Below are 19594 nucleotides of genomic sequence, written 5' to 3' on the forward strand. Positions count from 1 at the left end.
AAAAAAAAAGAATCTATACAGGTGCATGCCAGTCCCCGGGAATGAAATGTAACAAAGGAAGCACTTAAGTTCAGTGAGGGAAATACAGCTTTAAATTACAGATTGTACCCAGAGCACTTTATAAACGGTAATGTGTGATAATGTATTATCCTTACTTCTGTGAAATTGTGGACTGCAACTTCTACCCGGGCCAGTTAAAGGGCCAGGAGATGGAGAGGGTTGCGTGAATACCGTTCAAGAAAAGGGCAACAGAGGCTAAGGGGTTAAACTCCCCAGAAAACCAATTTATGCAAAGGGCTGGATCCTGACCGGCATTCTGCGCTAAAGATCTGAATTACAAATTTAGAGAATTTGCTGCTCGGTAAGTAATTTCTTTTCTTCCTAATGGAGACTATAATTTCCAGTGGGCCAGTGCCACTTAATTTGCACTGATAGAGTGAACAAAATCTTGACCACGGAGAAGCCTAATTCTACTTATCGTGCAAAATTGCCTTTTAAAAAGGCTTAAAGAGGGACATTCAAAGGATGGTTAAAACCAACCCCTATAGTCTTACGTTGCTGCAAAGCACATTCCCTAGTTTCCCTGCGTTTGTATCTTGGGTTAGTTAATAATTGGAATCATTTCTTTTTCCTTCCCTGTAAGGTAGGTAGTGTAGCTGATTTTATTTTTTTTTAAGGTATAAGAATCTACTTGGGATTCTCTGACATAGGAACTAACATTGCCCGATTCAGGTGGGAGACATCTGCACGCTTCCAGGCACTTCGAGAAGGGAAGGACACAGATTCTTGGTTTCTTGAACTCTAATTCTTTAAGACACTTAGAATCTAATCTGATGAGACCCCAGTGCTTCTGGACTGTTTGCAAACAAACAAGAACAATCTAGTGTGTGTGAAGTGGGAGGGGGGAAGGGAGAGAGTGTGTGTTTAAACCCCTGATAATCTGTCTAAAAAGCAAGGGGATACATACAACAAAAACACAGGAATTTCACTTTCTTTCTCTTTTCCTTCCCATTTTGGCTTCTATTTTGGTATGTGCCTCCTTCTCCAAGACGACGAATGCAGGAAGGACCTCAGTGGCTGCTGGGAACAACTGCCCTTTTGAATGAATTCTTTTATGGTTACCAGTCAAAAAGTCACCGTCAGCTGGAACTGGAAGGGAGGTGTGTGTGTGTGTGTGTGTGTGTGTGTGTGTGTGCGTGCGCGCGTGCGTGCAGTGGCAGCCATTTCAGCTCAATAGCTCCATTCCTGGAAAGGCCACTTCTTCTTGACATGGGAGAAGACACACTTCCCTGTGTACCTAAAAATAAATAATAAGTAAATAAATGATAATGATAATAAAGGCATTTTTGCTCCCTCCCCCAGGTCTTAATTCTTTCTCTTTTAATAATGTTTTCCTGTGTGCCACTTTGCTTTGCTTATTTTCCCCACTGCTTGTTCTGAGTGGCATTTCTGGGAATCTGTGTCCTAAAGGCTTTCTTGGGTTTACTGGTGAGTTTCTACTCTTTGTCACTCTAGTTCAGCATAAGGGGTGGGCATTAGTATTTATTGTAAATGCATTGGGAATGGGATCTCAACTCAACACAACAACACACACACAAACACAAAAATGGAGTATTGTTTCTTAAGCTATAACTGAATTGAGAGTTCTCCCAATAAGTCATGTGCTTTACTTCTCTCTGGCCTTTTTTTTTTTTTTAAAAAAGCAATTTCATTAAAATATTATTCTCTTTTTTGGCCCAGGAGCATAGGAAACCAGTTATAAAAACTGTTGGCATGCTTTGCGGAGAGATTCTCAGCAAAGAGCATTTTTTTGTTTGTTTATTTTGTTTTGTTTTGTTTGAGTGGGGGGCTTGGGAGGGCTCCATCTGCCTTAGTAACTAGCGAAGTAACTGGCCTGGGCTACTCAGTCTGTTTCTCTCCCTCCTGCCTAGGGGCATTTCTTATCTGGGCAATAAGCCCCTGTACCCAGCGAGGTGAAACTTGCAAATGATACTATCGCCTTCCTCAATGGACTGCAGCTCAGGAGCTCACCAAAGGTTGCAGCAGGCAATTCCCGTGGTGTTTGGAGACAAAGGAATGGCAGCTGCCTGGTTTCCTTGAATCACCCGTGCTCTGATGATGGCAGTGATGGGCCTCCCATCAAGGGCTTCCCCAAGTGCTATTTTCCTGCTTCGTGTCAAGTTAAGCATTCTGATACTAAGCAGCAGGAGATAGTTCTCAACTGGGTGAGGCACAGGTGTGAGTAATCTCGAGGTATGGTCAGGAGGTTTGGAAAAGCTAATCCAGCTGCAAGGAAAAGACCTCTGGTCTTTATTTGAAACACGAATTCGGCCTGTCCAAGCTGGGAGCTAACAGGCCCCAGCAGCACAGGAGCCCCTCCTCACTTACACCTGGGTTTTGAGTGATACTGTATTTTGTTGAACACATTTTCCAAATGCCTATTTGCCAAAGCCGTGGTGTGATTTGCCTAAGCATCAAACTTGTCCTTATAGTTGAGGTCCACATCAGGAGAGTATATTCAGTGTTTATCTCCAATCAATGTGTGATGAATTGCATAGATTTGTGTGAGCCAATGTGTGTGTGTGGATCTGTGTTAGTTACATGTATTTATTTGCATGTATGTAAATATGACTGTGTGAGTGCATGGATCTATTCCTGCATGATATATATTTATACACATGAATGTGTACATATATATGCAAATATGGGTATAAATATGTATCTGAACATATATGTGTGTATCTGTAGTGGACACTGCCAATGCACTCATCCTCCAGTTACTTAGGCATCCCAGCTTCTCCATCCCTCCATCTCCCAGGACAGCCCACAGTTCACCTCCGGGGGTTCAAAGGCCGGCTCCCTTGCCTCAAGGTCAGACTATCTGGGTGGTGCAATTCATGCTCCAGCTGAAACCAACCCTTGCCCAACTCCTTTCTTGCCCTCTTTTTTTTCCTCTTACTCGCTTTCCCTGGGAGCCCACTCCCAGTATATCCTATGTGTCCAAATCCCCATCTCAGGTTCTGCTCCAGGCAACCTGGCCTAAGACAGCACTATTCTATACATGCATGTGTGTGTACATGCAGACATACAGGTGCACGCATTTGTGTGTGTGTGTGTGCCCATATACAAGGAAATCCGGGAGGATCTGGGAGAGAGTTATCTTCCAAAGAAGATAATGGAGGAAGAGTATGGATTTTATACTGTAGAAGTTAGAGCCATCTCAGATATAGAGTGGGACTGCTTTGAAAGTTGGAAATTAAAAGATACTTTAGAAGTAAATGTATTTTTTATTAAATCAGAAAAAGAAAGATACAGTTTACACGACTGTCAGTCAATCATATGCTACTTTGAATTACATTTTAATAGACTCAGGGTCCTATTTACTCCTTTGTACAGGTATTAAAAACAACTCAGGTATTTGAATAATCTTCTGTGAATTTTTATTAACTGAGGTTATGGGGAGGGTTTTATCAAAGCACATCCTGAGAACATTAGGAATGACAGACACACTTGAGATAAGTGTCAGACGGAACAGATGAAGCGAGCCCCTCAGCCATCTGAGAAACATTAATAATGTAAGATAGCAGAGACCAAATCTTTGTTAGGGATACAGAATACAGGATAAAAATGGGGACCTTACCGCCCCCTTGTGTTGCAAAATAACTGTGCAACTTCCTTTATTTGTTTTTTTTTTTAAGTTGTAATCTTTGCCCTTGTCACTGAGCCTCAAAAGCAATTGTTTTCCCAAATCATTTTAAGCCCTCCCCAGTCAATCTTTTCCCTCTCATCAATAACTTACAAGGACCCTATTTGAAAAACAACGCTTATTCATTCCTTTTTCTATACCCCACACATTCCATTCTAGGAAATTGGCAACCGTCCAACACAGCCCGGGTTCTCCCTCCTTGAGATGTGAATTTAAAACAAATGGATTTTCATCTCCCCTCTTCAAGCTTAGAGGATGAGCACACGTTTACTACAACGCTTAATTCCTTCTAGCATCATTTCTCTTCCACAACTTACTTGCCACTGCCTTTCTTTTGACAGAATCTTGCTCTGTCGCCCAGGGTGGAGTGCAATAGTGCAGCTTCCACTCACTCTAACCTCCACCTCCTGGGTACAAGCGATTCTCGTGCCTCAGGCTCCCGAGTAGCTGGGACTACAGGTGCGTGCCACGATGACTGGCTAATTTTTGTATTTTTAGTAGAGATGGGTTTCACAATGTTGGCCAGGCTAGTCTTGAACTCCTGACCTCAGGTGATCCACCCGCCTTGGCCTCCCAAAGTGCTGGGATTACAGGCGAGAGCCACCACACCCGGCCACCACTGCCATTTTCATCACTTAACCCGAACACATTCCTCTACTCCCTCCCTTTCCCGCTTGGTGATCATCAACTCTTCCGACCCAACTAGGTGACCTGCTAAACCATCTTTACAGTGATTTGCCAGAAAAGACTGGACCAGAGATGTAAATAATACACCTCAATGTACAACAGCTCGGGCTTAATTTCTAGGCAGAATTTCATTTGCTGGCCATCAGAAGAATATATACATGGAACATGTTTGAGGAGGAGATGGAGTAAGGAGAACACATCTTGGTGGCAGGAGAACCTGGTGGGAACTGTGCTGATTTGTTTACTTGGATTTGCCAACTGGTCCGATGGATACTGGGTCTGTTTGCACTTGAGCATCCAACATCCGCTTTGGTCCCTGGAGAAAAACAGAAAGACGTGGCAGCCTATTGAAGATCTGTAATGTCAACAGCAACAATGGCCATTTATGTAGCACTTACTCTGTGCTAGGTGCTGTGCTAAATTACTGTATCTCATTCCTCAGTGCTGGATAAGAGAATGGTCTCCAATCAGATGCCCGGGTTTGATACCCAGTTACATGACTTTCTAGCTTTGTGAAAACTTGGACAAATTACTTATCATCTTTGGGCTTTGGTTTTTTTATCTTTAAAATGGAAATGGCAAACTTACCTCAGAGGGTTGTTCCCAAGATAAAGTGAGTTCATACTTATAATGCACTTACTACCTGGGGTGTAGAAACCCCAACCAATTCTACCTCACTTTAGCTCCCCCTCCCCAGTTACCATCTAGGTTCATCACCCTGTTTTATTTTCTCTCGGAACATACCACTCTCTGAAATGATTTTATTATCTAATTTATTTGTCTAACATCTGTCTTCTACACCATATTGGAAGTTGCATACATTCTGTGTATCTCAGTGCCTTGCAGGTTCCTAGCACTTGGTACCTAAGCTTAACCTTAACAGAAACGGTAAAATAATAATAATAATAGTACCCAAGCTACTGACTGAATGTGGGTGAAGGAATGTTGTCAGACAGATACTATTATTTTATTTTACTTTTTTGAGACAAAGTCTCACTCTGTTGCCTAGGCTGAAGTACAGTGGTGGGATTGTGGTTCACTGTAGCCTTGACGTCTTAGGCTCAAATGATCCCCTCACGTCAGCCTCCCCAGTAGCTCGGACTACGGGTGCACACCACCACACCCAGCTAATATTTGAAATTTTTGTAGAGATGGGGTCTCCATTTGTTGTCCAGGCTGGTCTTGAACTCCTGGGCTCATGCGATCCTCCTACCTTGGTCTCCCAAAGTGTTGGAGTTACAGGTGTAAGCCACTATGCCTAGCTTGGGTACTATAATTATTATTATTTTACCGTTTCTGTCAAGTAAAACTTACAAAAATTAAAGTTAACCTTTTCTGTATTTGGTTCTATGAGGATAGACCAACACAAATAGCTACCTAAAACCAGCACCCAAATTGACATGTCACATGGTTCTGTCCCCTCCCAGATCCTTCTTGTGCCTTCTGTGGTCAACCCCTCCCCAACGCAGACCCTGGAAAGCACCGATCTGTTCTCATCCCTAGAGTCCTGCCTTTGCCAGGATGTCATGTCATGGGATCCTAGAGCATATACAGCCCTTCAGACTAGCTTCTTTCATGTAGCATAGTGGATTTGAGATTTGCCCACATTGCTGCATGGATCAATTGTGGATCTCCTTTTACGCTATAAGGCAGTATAGGGTAGTACAGTATAAGATTGTATATATTGTACATTACAGTATATATATAGTATAGAGTAGTATAATGTATTTGTAGCATAGTATATATAGACAGTATAGTGTAGTATAAGGTAATATAGGATAGTATAATATAGAGTAGTGTATATTTTATAGTATATATAGTATACGTATATAGTATAGTCAAGTATGGTAACTATAGCACAGTATAGTTTATTTTAGCACACTGTATAGTATAGTAAATATAGTATAGCATAGCATAATGTATAATATAGTATGATATATACAGAACAGTATAGTATATAGTATAGGAAAGGGAAGTATAATATACTATCATAAAGTATGTATGGTCTAATATATGTACATAGCATCATGTAGTATGATGCAGTAGAATATACATGGTATCGTATAGTATGAAATATAGTATATAGAGTGTATTATAGCATAATAAATAGAGTGTAGTTTAGTATATATGATGTACATAGGGCACATATACAGTATATATATATAGTACATAGATTGTGTAGTGCCCTGTATAATCTAGCATAGTATAGTACATTGTATATACTACATAGTGTAGTGTAATTTCATGTAATTTACCATGGAATCAGATTGCTGGGCTTTGAACACCAGACCTGTCACTTCCTAGCTGGGTGACTTTGATCAAATTGCTTAACCCTCTACTTAAGCCTTAATTTTACCATTGATAAAAGGGGAATTCACAGGGTAGTTTTGAAGATTAAATGTTAGTATATGCAATGTACTTTGAACAGTCTTTGTCACACAGTAAGTGTGATAAAAGAGTTGTGATTATTTTTAGTGGTCGTAGTTGAATTCACTAATTCATTCAACAACATATATGGAGCACGTACTGCACACAACACACTGTGTTATTAATAGTTTTGAGGCATTAAGAGATGACCAGGACACCACGACATACTCAAAGCATGGGCTCAGGAGTCAGCTGTGGATTTGGGGATGCTCCATCCCTTTCTGGTTTCATGACCTCTGGCTGGCCCCTTGCCGCTGAGAGCCTGCTGCCTCATGTGTGTGAGTCTTAGACTGCCCCTATTCCACCTGGTCCTCACTGCAGCCCACGAGGTTGACACCACTGCTGCTCTGAGGCCACAGAAGAGGCTGCTGAAGCTCAGAGAGCCTAAGCTACTTTAGCCAAGTCCCGGCCAGTAAGTGGGGTGCCGGGACTCCCCATGGCACAGCGGTGCCCGACTCATCATCTCTGCACCTTTACAACCCAGGGCAGGGGCTAACTAAGTAATACTCACAAAATAGCCTTTCCTGACTAATTAAACCTCACAAGCATTGCTCTTAGGGCATTGTATATGACTGCATTTCGTCTTCATGCTAACCATGTGATGTCAGCACCATTCACTTCATTAATCCGGTATCTGAAACTCAGCAAGGTGACAGGTGCAAGCTCATGCAGCCACTAGATGAGAGCTGGGTTTAAGTCCAGGAACAAGCTTCTTGCAAGTGTCTAGAGCCTGGTCTCAGGCTGGCCATGGGTGGCACCCATCCATCCTGCCTCTGTTTGCCCAGCATGCCTTGCCGTGGGTTCTGGCTCACACAGGCTCCACCCCGCCCAGTCAACTCACCTCTATGAAAGCTTACTTCCCTGAGGTTTCCATCCTTTAGGTTCCATGAGCTTGACCTTGGGGCTTGATGGGCTAAACAGCAAACTCAGATGGCCAAGTGGCTGCCACGGGCCTGAACTTTGCATATAGATGAACTTATACAAGCATTTTCTTCATTTATTTTAAAAAATTAGATGCTGGCATTTAAAAATTAGGTATTTTCTCATAAAAATTCCCCACTTTTGTTATTTTCTCTTGAAAAAATGGACAGGTCCTGCCACAATGGGTCTGCAGTTCCCCAAGGTAACATGTGGCTGGTGCTGAGGAACGGCACCCCCTTTAGGTGGGCACCAGCCCTTCAGGTTGCCACAGACCACACCTGACTCACTGGCCTCATACACGTGCCCTTCTAGCCTCACTGAGACTCCGCATTGGAGATCAGAGACATAAATGCAACCCTTTTCCTGCCTTGTATACCAGGACTACACTTCACAGTTCACAAGGCCAAACCAGACCCATTCTCTTACCTGTTTTATCTCCAACCCAGTGAGGTGGACAGTGATTATTATTCACCCTATTTTACAGATGCAGAAACTGAGGCTCCAAGATGACCTAGGACTAGGTCATGCAGTAATGGCCTGGCCACTTTGACTTGGAATCTGGCCCTCAGCTCACCTGCTGTCCCCGACTCTCTCCTGTTCACTGCCCACTCTTTCCAACCCTTGGTCTCAGGCTCCTTGGAGCGACTGCGCTGGTTGTCACAAGCCTCAGTTCAGCCCACACCAGTGTGGACAGATGTCTCCCCTTTCAAACCTCCATCTGTTCATCTGCTAAACCTGCCTGCAGATTGCACTGCACAGAATCTAGCAGTTCAGGGGCTCAAGAAAATGGGAAAGGGGAAGGCTGGGAATGGGGCCATCAAAGAAGTGGTGCTTAGGGGAAGGGAGAAACCCAGTCTTCCACCAATCAGAATAGTTTCACTTTTATCATATGTGTCTGTGTGTGCGTATATGCATATATCTGTACACACACACACACACACAGAGGTTTTGTGACATTTTCTTTTGTAAACAAAAAAAGTCCCTTTGCTCAGAAAGAAAGGAAAATGTTTGCAAACAGTTGGACTTTGTGAATTCCAAGGGCTTCCCTCCAGTTCTTTTCAGATTTTTGAAAACCAGGTGGGTTGCTCTCAGTTAGAAGCATGATGGAGAAGGAGGAAAAAAGGACCTGACTAACGAGGACGTCACTGTGACACAAAGATCATGCAGGGATCGGCCTGCAGCGTGTCTCATTTCCTGTGGGTGACAGGCACCACTATAGTTCTGTCGGTGGCGACAGACTTGGCTGCCAGCGTTCCCCTCCCAGGAAGGCAGTCGGGCAACCCTGGGGAATGTGTCCAGCTTGAAAGTCTTTGAGGCTTGGTCTTTGGAAAGTGGCAGGGAAGCCCCCCTCCATCCTCCATCATTGCTGAAGGCCTTGTGACACTGGGACAGTGCAGGACTTGGGGTCTAGGGGACCTGAGCTGAATGCTGACTCTGTCTCTGAGAACCTGTGGAATGTTCAGGAAAAGACACAGCTTCTTGGAGGCCTGGCTTATGTGTCTGGGAGGTGTGGCAGAAGCAGTCCCACCCTGAAGGGATGCTGCCGTCCTAAAGAGATGAGGTCTGTAAAGGAGTGTGGTCCCAGAGAGGGACTCGGTGTCTAGAACTGTAATTAGTGTCTCAAACCTGTCCACTTCTTGTCTCTTCCTCAGGAATCACCAGGCCAATCTCCATCAGCTCTCCCAGGAAACATGATCTGTATTAACCAGCTCCTAATGACCTTCAACAGCCATTCTCCAGCACAGCAGCAAAATAAAATCTTTGAATGTTATCAACAGGGGCCAAGACTTCTTACTTAATATCTGTGAGTAGCTTCCCTGCTCAGACAGGATTATGTCCCCATTCCGTGCACAGCCTGTACAGCCTGCGTGAGCAGGTCCCGGCCCACGGCTCCAATCTTACTTCCACCATTCTTCCCCCATCCTACCTCTCCACCCGCAGCAACCAGGGCCTTGTGTTGTACTAAGCTCACTAAGCTCATTCCCACCCCCGCGCCTCTGCCAGGGCTGTCCCCTCCTCCTGGAAGAATGAGCCTTGCTCTCTTCCTGTCTGGCACCTTTAACCCTTCCTGTTTAGCACCTTTAACCCTTCCTGTCTCATCTCAGACATATCTCCTCAGAGACAATTTTGGGATCCACCAATTAAAAGTAGCACACCCCGCCCCCGACACACACTCAGGCAAAAGTAGCACACACCTCCCATCCATACTTAGGTAAACTCTATCGCGGGACCTTGTTTATTTCCCTCAGTGATCTCCCAGACCTACGATTTTGTTGGCAAATTTTGCCTTTAATTTTGTAACTTTAACTTTGTAGTTTTAATAAGTTTAACTTTGTTTTTTTTAACTTATCTATTAACACTTTTTAGCTCCATGCTTCCCCTTAGAATATGAACCTGTGATGTCAGGGACTCCATCCCCTTTGTTTGCTGAATATACCTCCAGCGCCTAGTTCGAGGCTTGGCCCATGTTTTCTGCAAAGGGCCAGATGGCAAATATTTTAAGTCTTATGAGCCATGCAGTCTAGTTGACTAGTCAGTCCAACTAGTCAACCCTCATGTTTTTGTGTGAAAGCAGCTACAGACAACATGTAAATGAATGAACATAGCAATGTTCCAATAAAACTTTATTTACAAAAACAAGGGTTGCATTTCTAATACCCCTGGTCTAGCTCAGTGCCAGGATTCTAAATATTCTACAAATATTTGTTAAATGAATGACCAGATTATTAGAAATCATCTGAACTTTTCCATACCATCTTTCTTTTTCAGCCTTCGTACTTATTGTAGAGGCTGGCTTCTATTAAAATAATTAGAAGCCACAATGTAAATCATTCTGTGGGTGGTGTTCATTTTAAATGAATGAATAAATCATGGGTTAAAAAAGTGTAAACTAAGGCCAGGCGCTCTGGCTCATGCCTTTAATCTCAGCACTTTGGGAGGCCAAGGTGGGCAGATCACTCGAGGTCGGGAGTTCGAGACCAGCCTGACCAACATGGAGAAACCCCGTCTGAACTAAAAATACAAAAGTAGCCAGGCATAGTGGCACATGCTTGTAGTCCCAGCTACTCGGGAGACTGAAGGAAGAGAATCGCTTGAACCTGGGAGGTGGAGGTTCTGGTGAGCCGAGATTGCACCATTGCACTCCAGCCTGGGCAACAAGAGCGAAACTCCATCTCAAAAAAAAAAAAAAAGTAAACTTAAAGAAACCCAAATGCTTTCCCCGACACCTTCTTTTCTGGTCCTTTAGCAACTTGCTACTCAAAGTGTGGTCCCTGGATCAGCAGCTTTTGTAGCATCAATCAGGAGCTTTGTGGCATCCCATGTTGGATCCCAGAACTACTCAATCAGAATGTGTGTTAATAGATCCCTGGGTGATTCGTGTGCACAGTACATTTTGAGAAGACTTGTGTTGGCAAATCCAATAGAGCCTCACCCAGGTGGGTGAAGTCTCTCTCAGGGCTACGAACTGGCATTCTTGCTTTACATCAACATCTACATTCCTCACATCAATGAAACCACTGCAAGGACTACATGATTAGTTTGAAGACTGCACTACACCCAGAAAGCAGCAGCTAATAAAGAACCATTATATCTTGTGGAATAGGAGAGAGAAGCTATGCGTGTGAAAGTGCTTTAGATTCAATGCTTAATAAATATTTTTGGAAGAAAAATGAAAGAAGGAAGAAGGGAAAAAAGGAAGGAAGGAAGGGAAGAAATTTTAGTGGTTTCCATACGTAAATTAAATGATTAATGGATACCCAGTTTCAGTGTCTGCATTCACAAAGTGGGTATTTTTTAAACATGCAAGTAGAAATTGCAAGTGTGCTTAAAGTGGAGTACAATGTTTTATCGAAGCGTAACAATTTCAAGTAATGTATTCCAAGTTTATACATCATATTTTGGTATCTATTATTTTAATCTCATCCATTCACTCCTTTGTTTGTCAAGCACCTGCTGTTTATGCAGTCCTATTTCAAGTGCTTGAGATACAGCCTTGAACCTGAAAGGTGGCGCTCCTACCCTCACGGAGTCCAGTGGTGAAGACACGCTTCCATTTTGTAAAGGAGAGTAAAATAAGCAAATCTAAAGTACCTCCTCACCAGTCTGCCTACAATTGCAATCAGTAAAAAAATTTCCTCTGCATCTAGCAGCCATTGATTCTATAGTCCATGGAGTAACACAATTGTACATTTATACCCCTGTTAAATTAAATAAGCAGGCCTTTAGCCTGAGGCAGTCTCCTTACTCTGAGTGTCTATGTAACAAACTGCAACCACACTCAGTAAGTAAACAAACCAAAACCTACCTTATGAGGATACTTTTTTTTTTTTTGTAATAAATAGCCAGGTTGCAGCCAATCACAAATAGCTGAACTTCAGCCAATTACAGGCAACCAATTGATCAGACCATTTCCAAATAAGGCAGACACCTCATCACATTGTGACCAAATAAGGCAAATGCCTCATTGTACCCAATCAGATACATTTTCTACTTTGCTTCCATGTTTGGCCTATCAAAGCTTACTGCTCATGCCACTGGGCAGTGCTCTCTCAACCTCTTTGGGTTTTGAGTGCTGCCCAATTCATGAATTGTTCTTTGCTCACAACATAAAGTGTGTTTAAACTTGATTTGTCTAAGTTTTTTTTAACACTTCTAATTGGTATAATATAATGTAAATAAAATAAGCCAATAATGCATTAATTCTCCATTCATTCATTCAACAAATATTACCCAGAGCATCTACTATGCACAAGACACTGAATAAAACCAATGATGATGTTGATGGTGATGATGGTGATTACTTCTACATGATTGCTCCCTAGGTCTCAGGCACTATGCTAGGTGACTAGATGCATTATCTCACCTAACTGTTTCATGAACTCTATGAGTTAGGCACCATTATTTATGCACAGATAAAAAAATCTAGTTCAGAGAGGCAATAACTTGCTTAAGGTCTCAGTTTGTAAAGCGGAGAAGGATTGAACCTGCTGGAAGTCACATAGCAGTTCAAAAACTGTAAGTGATAGACCCGGGATCCCAGTGTGAAGAGCCACATGTGAAATTTGAAAAACTGACTGGGGCAGATGGTCTCGGGGAAGGAGAGAGCCCAGAAAGAAGAGGCAAAAAAAAAAAAAAAAAAAAATCCACCTACCAGGCCTTTAAAGAAGCCCCCAAGGGACTGCTGCCGCTTCTCAGGTCTCTTTTGGAACTTGTCCCCATTCTGCAGTGAGTTCGTGTCCACCGTGGCCTGCTCTGTGCACTGGGCTGGTTCTGTGGCTTCCTGCTTGTTGCTCTTCTGTTTGTTCATCTCGACTGCTGACTTCTTGTCCTTCGAGGAGCCCTCTTTACCCTTCTGGGGTGCTCCTGTTGGTTCTGGCTCTGGTGGTGTGATCGTCTTTTCTGTGGAGTCTGATGTCTACAGCAATTTCAAACAAAGTACATTTTTAGTGGCTGCAAGACAACTCTCAACAGCAAGGGAATAAATATGTTAAAACAGAGATGTTCAAATGGTGGGTAGTATCTACATTTTCATGAATCCTAGGTGAAATGAAAGTAAAAAAAAAGAAAAATTTACATTTATGAAGTCATGGTGGGGACATTTATTTAGTTATCTAATAATTCATTAATACATTTTATGTTATCCCAGAAAGCACTCTTTATCCCTTATTCTGGTACCAGAACTTGGCTTTTTCTTGGGGAAACACCCTTCTTCCTCATCTACTCCATGTGGTCCAGGCAAACTACCTCCACCTCCAGACAAGACCGTGTGACTTAGGCCTGACCAATCAGAGCACTGTATGTGATTGGCCTGCTGTGATTGGCTCAGCATAGCCAAATGCAGATAACACTGGAGCTAATCTCACAGCTTTGCTGAAATAAGAGAGACGCTGGTTCCCTTTCTCTTAGATTTGAAGCTGTGAAGTTGTAAGACTGGAGCTTCCAGAACCACCAATATTTCTAGGGAAAATCTTCCCGAAAAGGAAGCCAACACAGAGAAAAGCACAGCTGAGAGATGGAGAGAGACAGAGAGAGAAAGACCAGGCATTGATGGTATCATGTGTGCCTCCTAGATCTAGCTGTTCCTGAAGACTTTCTATGCTTAAGCCAGCTTTGAGGGGGCTCCTCCCACTTGCAACCACATGTGAGTGTTTTCTTGGGGATGCCCATTCTTTTCTTCATGATTACATCTACCCTAATTTTTGGTGTGAAATTGTCCTTTTGCTTCATGAAATGGTGGTAAAAGAGATGATTGTTTTATTAGTTTTGAATGTATATCCTTTTTTTTTTTTATCAAAATGAAAGGTTTACAATCCCACATGTTTCCAATAATTTGATGAGATGAGGCTGTAAAATCCAAAAATCTAGTAAATGCAGGCTGGGGTAAGAATAACCATGTGAATATCTTATTTCTCCGGCTGCAAAAGCAACAAACATCCAAAAAAAATATTTCTCCAGTGTAAGGAAAGCATCAGTTCAAGCAAGGCTGGCTTTGATGTTGGGGAGAAAATTTAGAGCAGGGGAGACTGAGTGTTATATGCCCTGTCCAAAGGGCAACAGTTGCTCCGATCCAGCCAAGAGATACCACATAGGCTTGCAGCTCCAGTATAGTCAGAGCTTCTGTTTTTCAAGAGAACCTTGAAATTAAATTTTTAAAAATGCAAAATATGTCAACTTTTAAATATTGACTTCAAAAGTTTTAAAGCCCTGATGGTGGCAACTGTCAAACACACTTGACCCACCGGATACGTGTGTATAAGCATGATTCATGAAGTTATGTACTGTCCCCAGGTAAAAAGTTCTATAACAAGGTAGCAGCTTTGATGGAGAAGACATCAACTGAAGGACAGCTTTCCTTTCACTCCAGTGAACCATGCACCCCCCTCAGAAATAAGCGGGAAGACAAACGGCAGAGACTCCCCAGTCCAGAAGGCCTCCACCAGTCCTCTTCAGAGGGCAGCAGTCCTTGGAGAAAGAAGCAACAGGCATCCAGTGTACCTTGAAAAGCTCTTCTGCAATATATGTCTTGAATACTTCTGGCAGAGCCCAACTGTCTGAGTTGCAGCAAATGCTAAGAGATGGATGTCCAAGTACAATAGACAGCCCAGAGCAGATACTCTCCTTAGAATGAAACAGAAACTCTCACCACCACGCTCTTCAGAAAGGCCAGAAACCAGAGATCCCAGTTCAAATGCCTTGTTAACTGTTTTTGTTGTGTAGAAGATTTTAAGATGCAGTGAGTGGCTAAGAGCTCAGTGCCTGGAGTCAGAAGGACCTGGTTTGTTTCTAATTCCACCATATCCTTGCTGTGTGACCAAGGATAATCTGACCTCTTAGTTTCCTCATCTCTATGGGAGCAATAAAAGAAATGACACCTTATGGTGCTGTGAGAATTACATTAGCTAAAAATGGAAAGGACACACCAGTGTTCTCAAGTCTGAATCCAAGGCTCTGGAAAATAAAATTCCCAAATGGATTCTGAAAAACACTCCTAGGTAGGTATAAATAGAATGATGTTTCCAGCTTATTTGGATTTGTACGATGTCATTCCAATTTTAGAATCACCAAGGTTATTGGCATAATTCCTTCACTGTAAAATTCCAGACAAAATATACCATCATATTTAAGCTCTTCTTTTTGAATAAAATAATTTTATCCTGTTTTTAGGTAATAATCTTTGGGAATTTTGGTTCCAAAGTTGTCCAAGGACTTAGTTTGGGGGCCAGGTATAGTCATAACTTAAGAAACAAAATGAGTATAGTAAAAAGCAATATATTTCCTGTTTTAAAAATGTAGGATAAACCAATTATTATGGAAATAAAAATTCTATAACCTATTTACAGTCATTGCTGTCCATTCATGAGTGTGATATGGGCAACATTATAGATGGAAATTCCCTATCAGCTGCATAATAGTAATAGTAACAAATAGACACTGTTAACAGTAGAATTGTGCCCCCCACCCCAATGCATATGTTGAATCCCTAACTCCCAATGTGATTATATTTGGAATAGGAAGTAATTAAGGTTAAACAAAGGCATAGGGTGGAGCCCTGCCCCAATAGGATTAGTGTCCTTATAAGAAGAGACATTGGTGAGCTTATTCTCTTTCTCTCTCTGCCATGTAAGGACACACAAGCGAGAAGGTGGCTGTTTACAAGCCAGGAACACAGTCCTCACCAGGAACCAAACCCTGCTGATTTGCTTACTCCTTAATCCTATCTTTTCCATCCACAAGAACTGCAACAAAATAAATTTCTGCTTTTAAAGCAACCACCTATGGCATTTTGTTATGGCAGCCCATGCTGACTAATACAGCAGCTAACATGTACTGAGTCCTCTGTACCAGAAATGTTATATTTTACATGTATTGATTCATCTAAGTATGACAACCCTATGAGGAAGTACTTTTCATAGCTCCTTTGTATAGATGAGGAAGCTGAGGCACTGACAGATTTGGCAATTTGCCTAAGTCACACAGGAAAAAAAAAAAAAAAAAAAAGGCTGAGCCAGGATTTGAACCAGATAGTTTGAGTCTACCACTCATTCTTGTAGCCACTTCTCTATATTGTCAAAACTACTAGAAGAATATTTGATGCCATTTTTTTGTGGAGGTGGATTTTTAAATTAAAAAAAGAGTACAGTTGCATGATCCCATTAAGAAAAGGAACATATGTAGTTATAAACATGTCATAGCTGTATTTCTTTAGAATAAAGGAAGTAATGAAAGCAAACTGTGTGACCGCCCCCCCCCACTCCATGTCTTTATTCTCTTCAAGACATAGATTCTAGTACTTGCCAAACACCATGCAAGGTGATAGAGAAATAAAAGAAGGAGACTTCTTGCTCCACAGACATTCCAGGCAGACGTGAGAAGGGGCAGGGGAGATAAATGAATTATCACAATTTGTGATGATGCTATGAAATAAAAGAACAAGGTGTAGTTATGAGAGGCAGATATGGAAGGTCTTTTTGAGGAGCTGACATTTATGGCAAAAAGTGAAGGGTGAGAAGAGATTTTTAATGCAGAAAAGAGGGAAACGCATGTGTGAAAACTTTTTGATAGGATAAAGCTGAGGAACTGTAGTTTGTTCACGCTTGTGTCTGCAGATCCCATTCTCGTTCTTGGTATATAGTAGGTGCTTAATCCTGAGATGTTAAATGAGTCGGCCGTGGCTGAGAATATTATTGAAAAGTACACTGTGAAGAAGTGAGAATACACCAGCTAATCCCACCACCAAACTGAGTTCAAGGTCACTTACTTGGCAGCTGGAGTCTTTCCCATTTATTTCTTCTGAGTGGGTGATCCCTCCATCCCCTTTCACTGACTAAAATAACAAACAGACAATGGCCTTCAGCCACCACAAGTACAGTGACATGGAGAATGCAAGAAGGTTCTGAAATGGATGATCTCAGTCATTTATCATTGAAGTTTGGGATTAAGACAACTGGAAGAGCAACTGGAAACATGTTACTTATCAGATACAGATTTCCATGCAATTTGTAACCATATCTAATTAAATTCAAGTGCTGGCCTCCAAAAATAACAACAAAACTACTAAATCCTGGAATTAGGCAATTCTGAGATAAATGATGATGGTTCCAATTAATGTTGGAAGCAGGAGATAGTTGAACATATTAAATGAAGACTGAATGAACAATTGACTCATGAATAGCCTTCCATTGGGAATATTTAGGCTGTGGGTGTTTTATTGTTTTTTTTTTTTTCTTTTCTCTTCTTGATAGAGTTTTGCTGAGTATTTCATTGTCTACCCTTTAGCACCCCCTATAGCCAGCAACATCAGTGACAGGGATAAATGGGGCTGGCCTTGACTCCTTAAACTCCACACTCTAAGCTAATGGTTCTAGAAGTGTGATTCCAGGACCAGCAGCTTCAGCATCACTTGGGAACTTGCTAGAAAGGCAGATTCTGGAGACCCACTCTGGATCTTAATGAATCAGAAGCTTTCAGGGGTGGAGGCTCAACGATCTGCATTTTAATAAGCTCTTCAGGTGGCGCTAAGGATTGTCTGAGCTTGAGCACCACTGCGCTCAGCAAGTTGGCCATATACAACTTCAGACTCATGCTGGGGTCTGTGGTTTTAACCGTGCATTTAGTAATATCCTATGCTTAGTGCTTGATACCTTAAAAATCTGGTAATAAAATGCTCAATTCTTATCAACAACATTGACTCAGGTCTAATTCCCACATATTTGATCACTGCTTAATGTCTCCTCTTCCCAGCTATGGGAGGAATGTAGAGAGCAGGGTTGCAGCAATGTGGGGCAAAGAGGAAGACTCCAGATTCCACTGTTATTTATGGCCTTGACTGTCCACTGAAGGCACTCGAATACTTTTTGACTGATTAATATTATGTATCTTTGTCATCTGAGCTATGGTGTTCACATTAGAGATAATACAAACTATTATTTATGAAGGACAATTTTTAGTGGAGTGCTTAGTAAGTGCTGGGCATTGTGCTAAATGAGATAATAACTTGCATTATTTCATTTATTCATTATGTCAGAACCTTAAGATGAGGAATTACTTTATTTTTCAGACAAGGAAATGGAAGCTCAAAGATGCTAGCACCACCATGGAACTAGCAGGTTTGAGTGCCAGTATTGGACAGCAGGCAATGACTATATTCCAGACTCTAAACCACCTCCTGATACTGCCCCTAGAAGGCAGGAGGCACCACTCAATCAATAAACATTTACTGAGCATTCACTGTATGAAACTGCTGAATGTTAAACAAAATGACAAAAGCTTGGATAAGATGGAGGATGGCCAAACTCAAATGTGGATGTTTATGGGATGTCCCCTCATCAGGAGTCAACTGTGCTTTTCTTTATTTTTGCTATTATTGTTATTTTTAAGAGACAAGGTCCCACTCTGTCACTCAGGCTGAAGTACAGTGGCATAATCACCATTAACAGCAGCCTCAACCTCCATGGTCAAGCAGTCCTCCTGCCTCAGCCTCAGCCTCCCAGATAGATAGGACTACAGGTGTACACCACCATGTCCAGCTACTTTTTTTTTTTTTTTTTTGAGACAGTCTCACTCTGTTGCTCAAGCTGGAGTGCAGTGGCATGATCTTGGCTCACTGCAGCCTCTGTCTCCCGGGTTCAAGTAATTCTCCTGCTTCAGCCACCTGAGTAATTGGGACTGCAGGCACCTGCCATCATGCCTGGGTAATTTTTGTACTTTTAGTAGAGACAGGGTTTCACCATGTTGGCCAGGATCATCTCAAACTCCTGACCTCAAGTGATCCACCTGCCTCGGCCTCCCAAAGTGTTAGGATTACAGGCATGAGCCACTGTGCCTGGCCCAGCTATTTTTTAAAACAATTTTTGCAGAGATGGAGTGTCACTATGTTGCCCAGGCTGGCCTCAAGCTCCTGGGCTTAAGTGATCCTCCAGCCTTGGCCTCCCAAAGCACTGGGCTTTCAGAAGGGCTGTACTCTTTTTAATATACTGCTTAGTGTGAAAGAGGCGGTGTCTGGAAGTTCCGTGTACTGAGGAACATCATTGTCGGGTGTTTCACTGAGATTTTTTTTTTTTTTCTTTTTTTTTTTTTTTTTTTTGAGACGGAGTCTCGCTCTGTCGCCCAGGCTGGAGTGCAGTGGCCGGATCTCAGCTCACTGCAAGCTCCGCTTCCCGGGTTTACGCCATTCTCCTGCCTCAGCCTCCCGAGTAGCTGGGACCATAGGCGCCCGCCACCTCGCCCGGCTAGTTTTTTTTGTATTTTTTAGTAGAGACGGGGTTTCACCGTGTTAGCCAGGATGGTCTCGATCTCCTGACCTCGTGATCCGCCTGTCTCAGCCTCCCAAAGTGCTGGGATTACAGGCTTGAG

At 42.4% G+C, this 19594-nt stretch overlaps 1 protein-coding gene across 9 annotated transcripts in view; it reads right to left on the reverse strand.

Annotated features, from left to right (window-relative positions):
* Positions 1–3415: 3415 nt before the first annotated feature.
* The window catches only part of BCAS1 (brain enriched myelin associated protein 1), a 130330-nt gene continuing 114151 nt past the window's right edge, over positions 3416–19594 (reverse strand). For 5 of the 9 annotated variants that reach the window (XM_033186785.1, XM_033186781.1, XM_033186783.1 and 2 more), the window contains 2 exons: positions 12894–13157; positions 3685–4709 (listed from right to left, as the gene is read on the reverse strand). In XM_033186785.1, the coding sequence (XP_033042676.1) occupies positions 4635–4709; positions 12894–13157 (339 nt within the window). In that variant the 3' untranslated portion in view covers positions 3685–4634. Of the gene's footprint in view, positions 4710–12893; positions 13158–17000; positions 17067–19594 lie in introns of all 9 variants that reach the window. The other 4 variants (XM_033186780.1, XM_033186776.1, XM_033186778.1 and 1 more) reach the window with 3 other exon arrangements.

This window comes from Trachypithecus francoisi, unplaced genomic scaffold (assembly GCF_009764315.1).
Source record: "Trachypithecus francoisi isolate TF-2019V2 unplaced genomic scaffold, Tfra_2.0 Lachesis_group21, whole genome shotgun sequence".
In the NCBI taxonomy this organism is placed as follows: Eukaryota; Metazoa; Chordata; class Mammalia; order Primates; family Cercopithecidae; genus Trachypithecus; species Trachypithecus francoisi.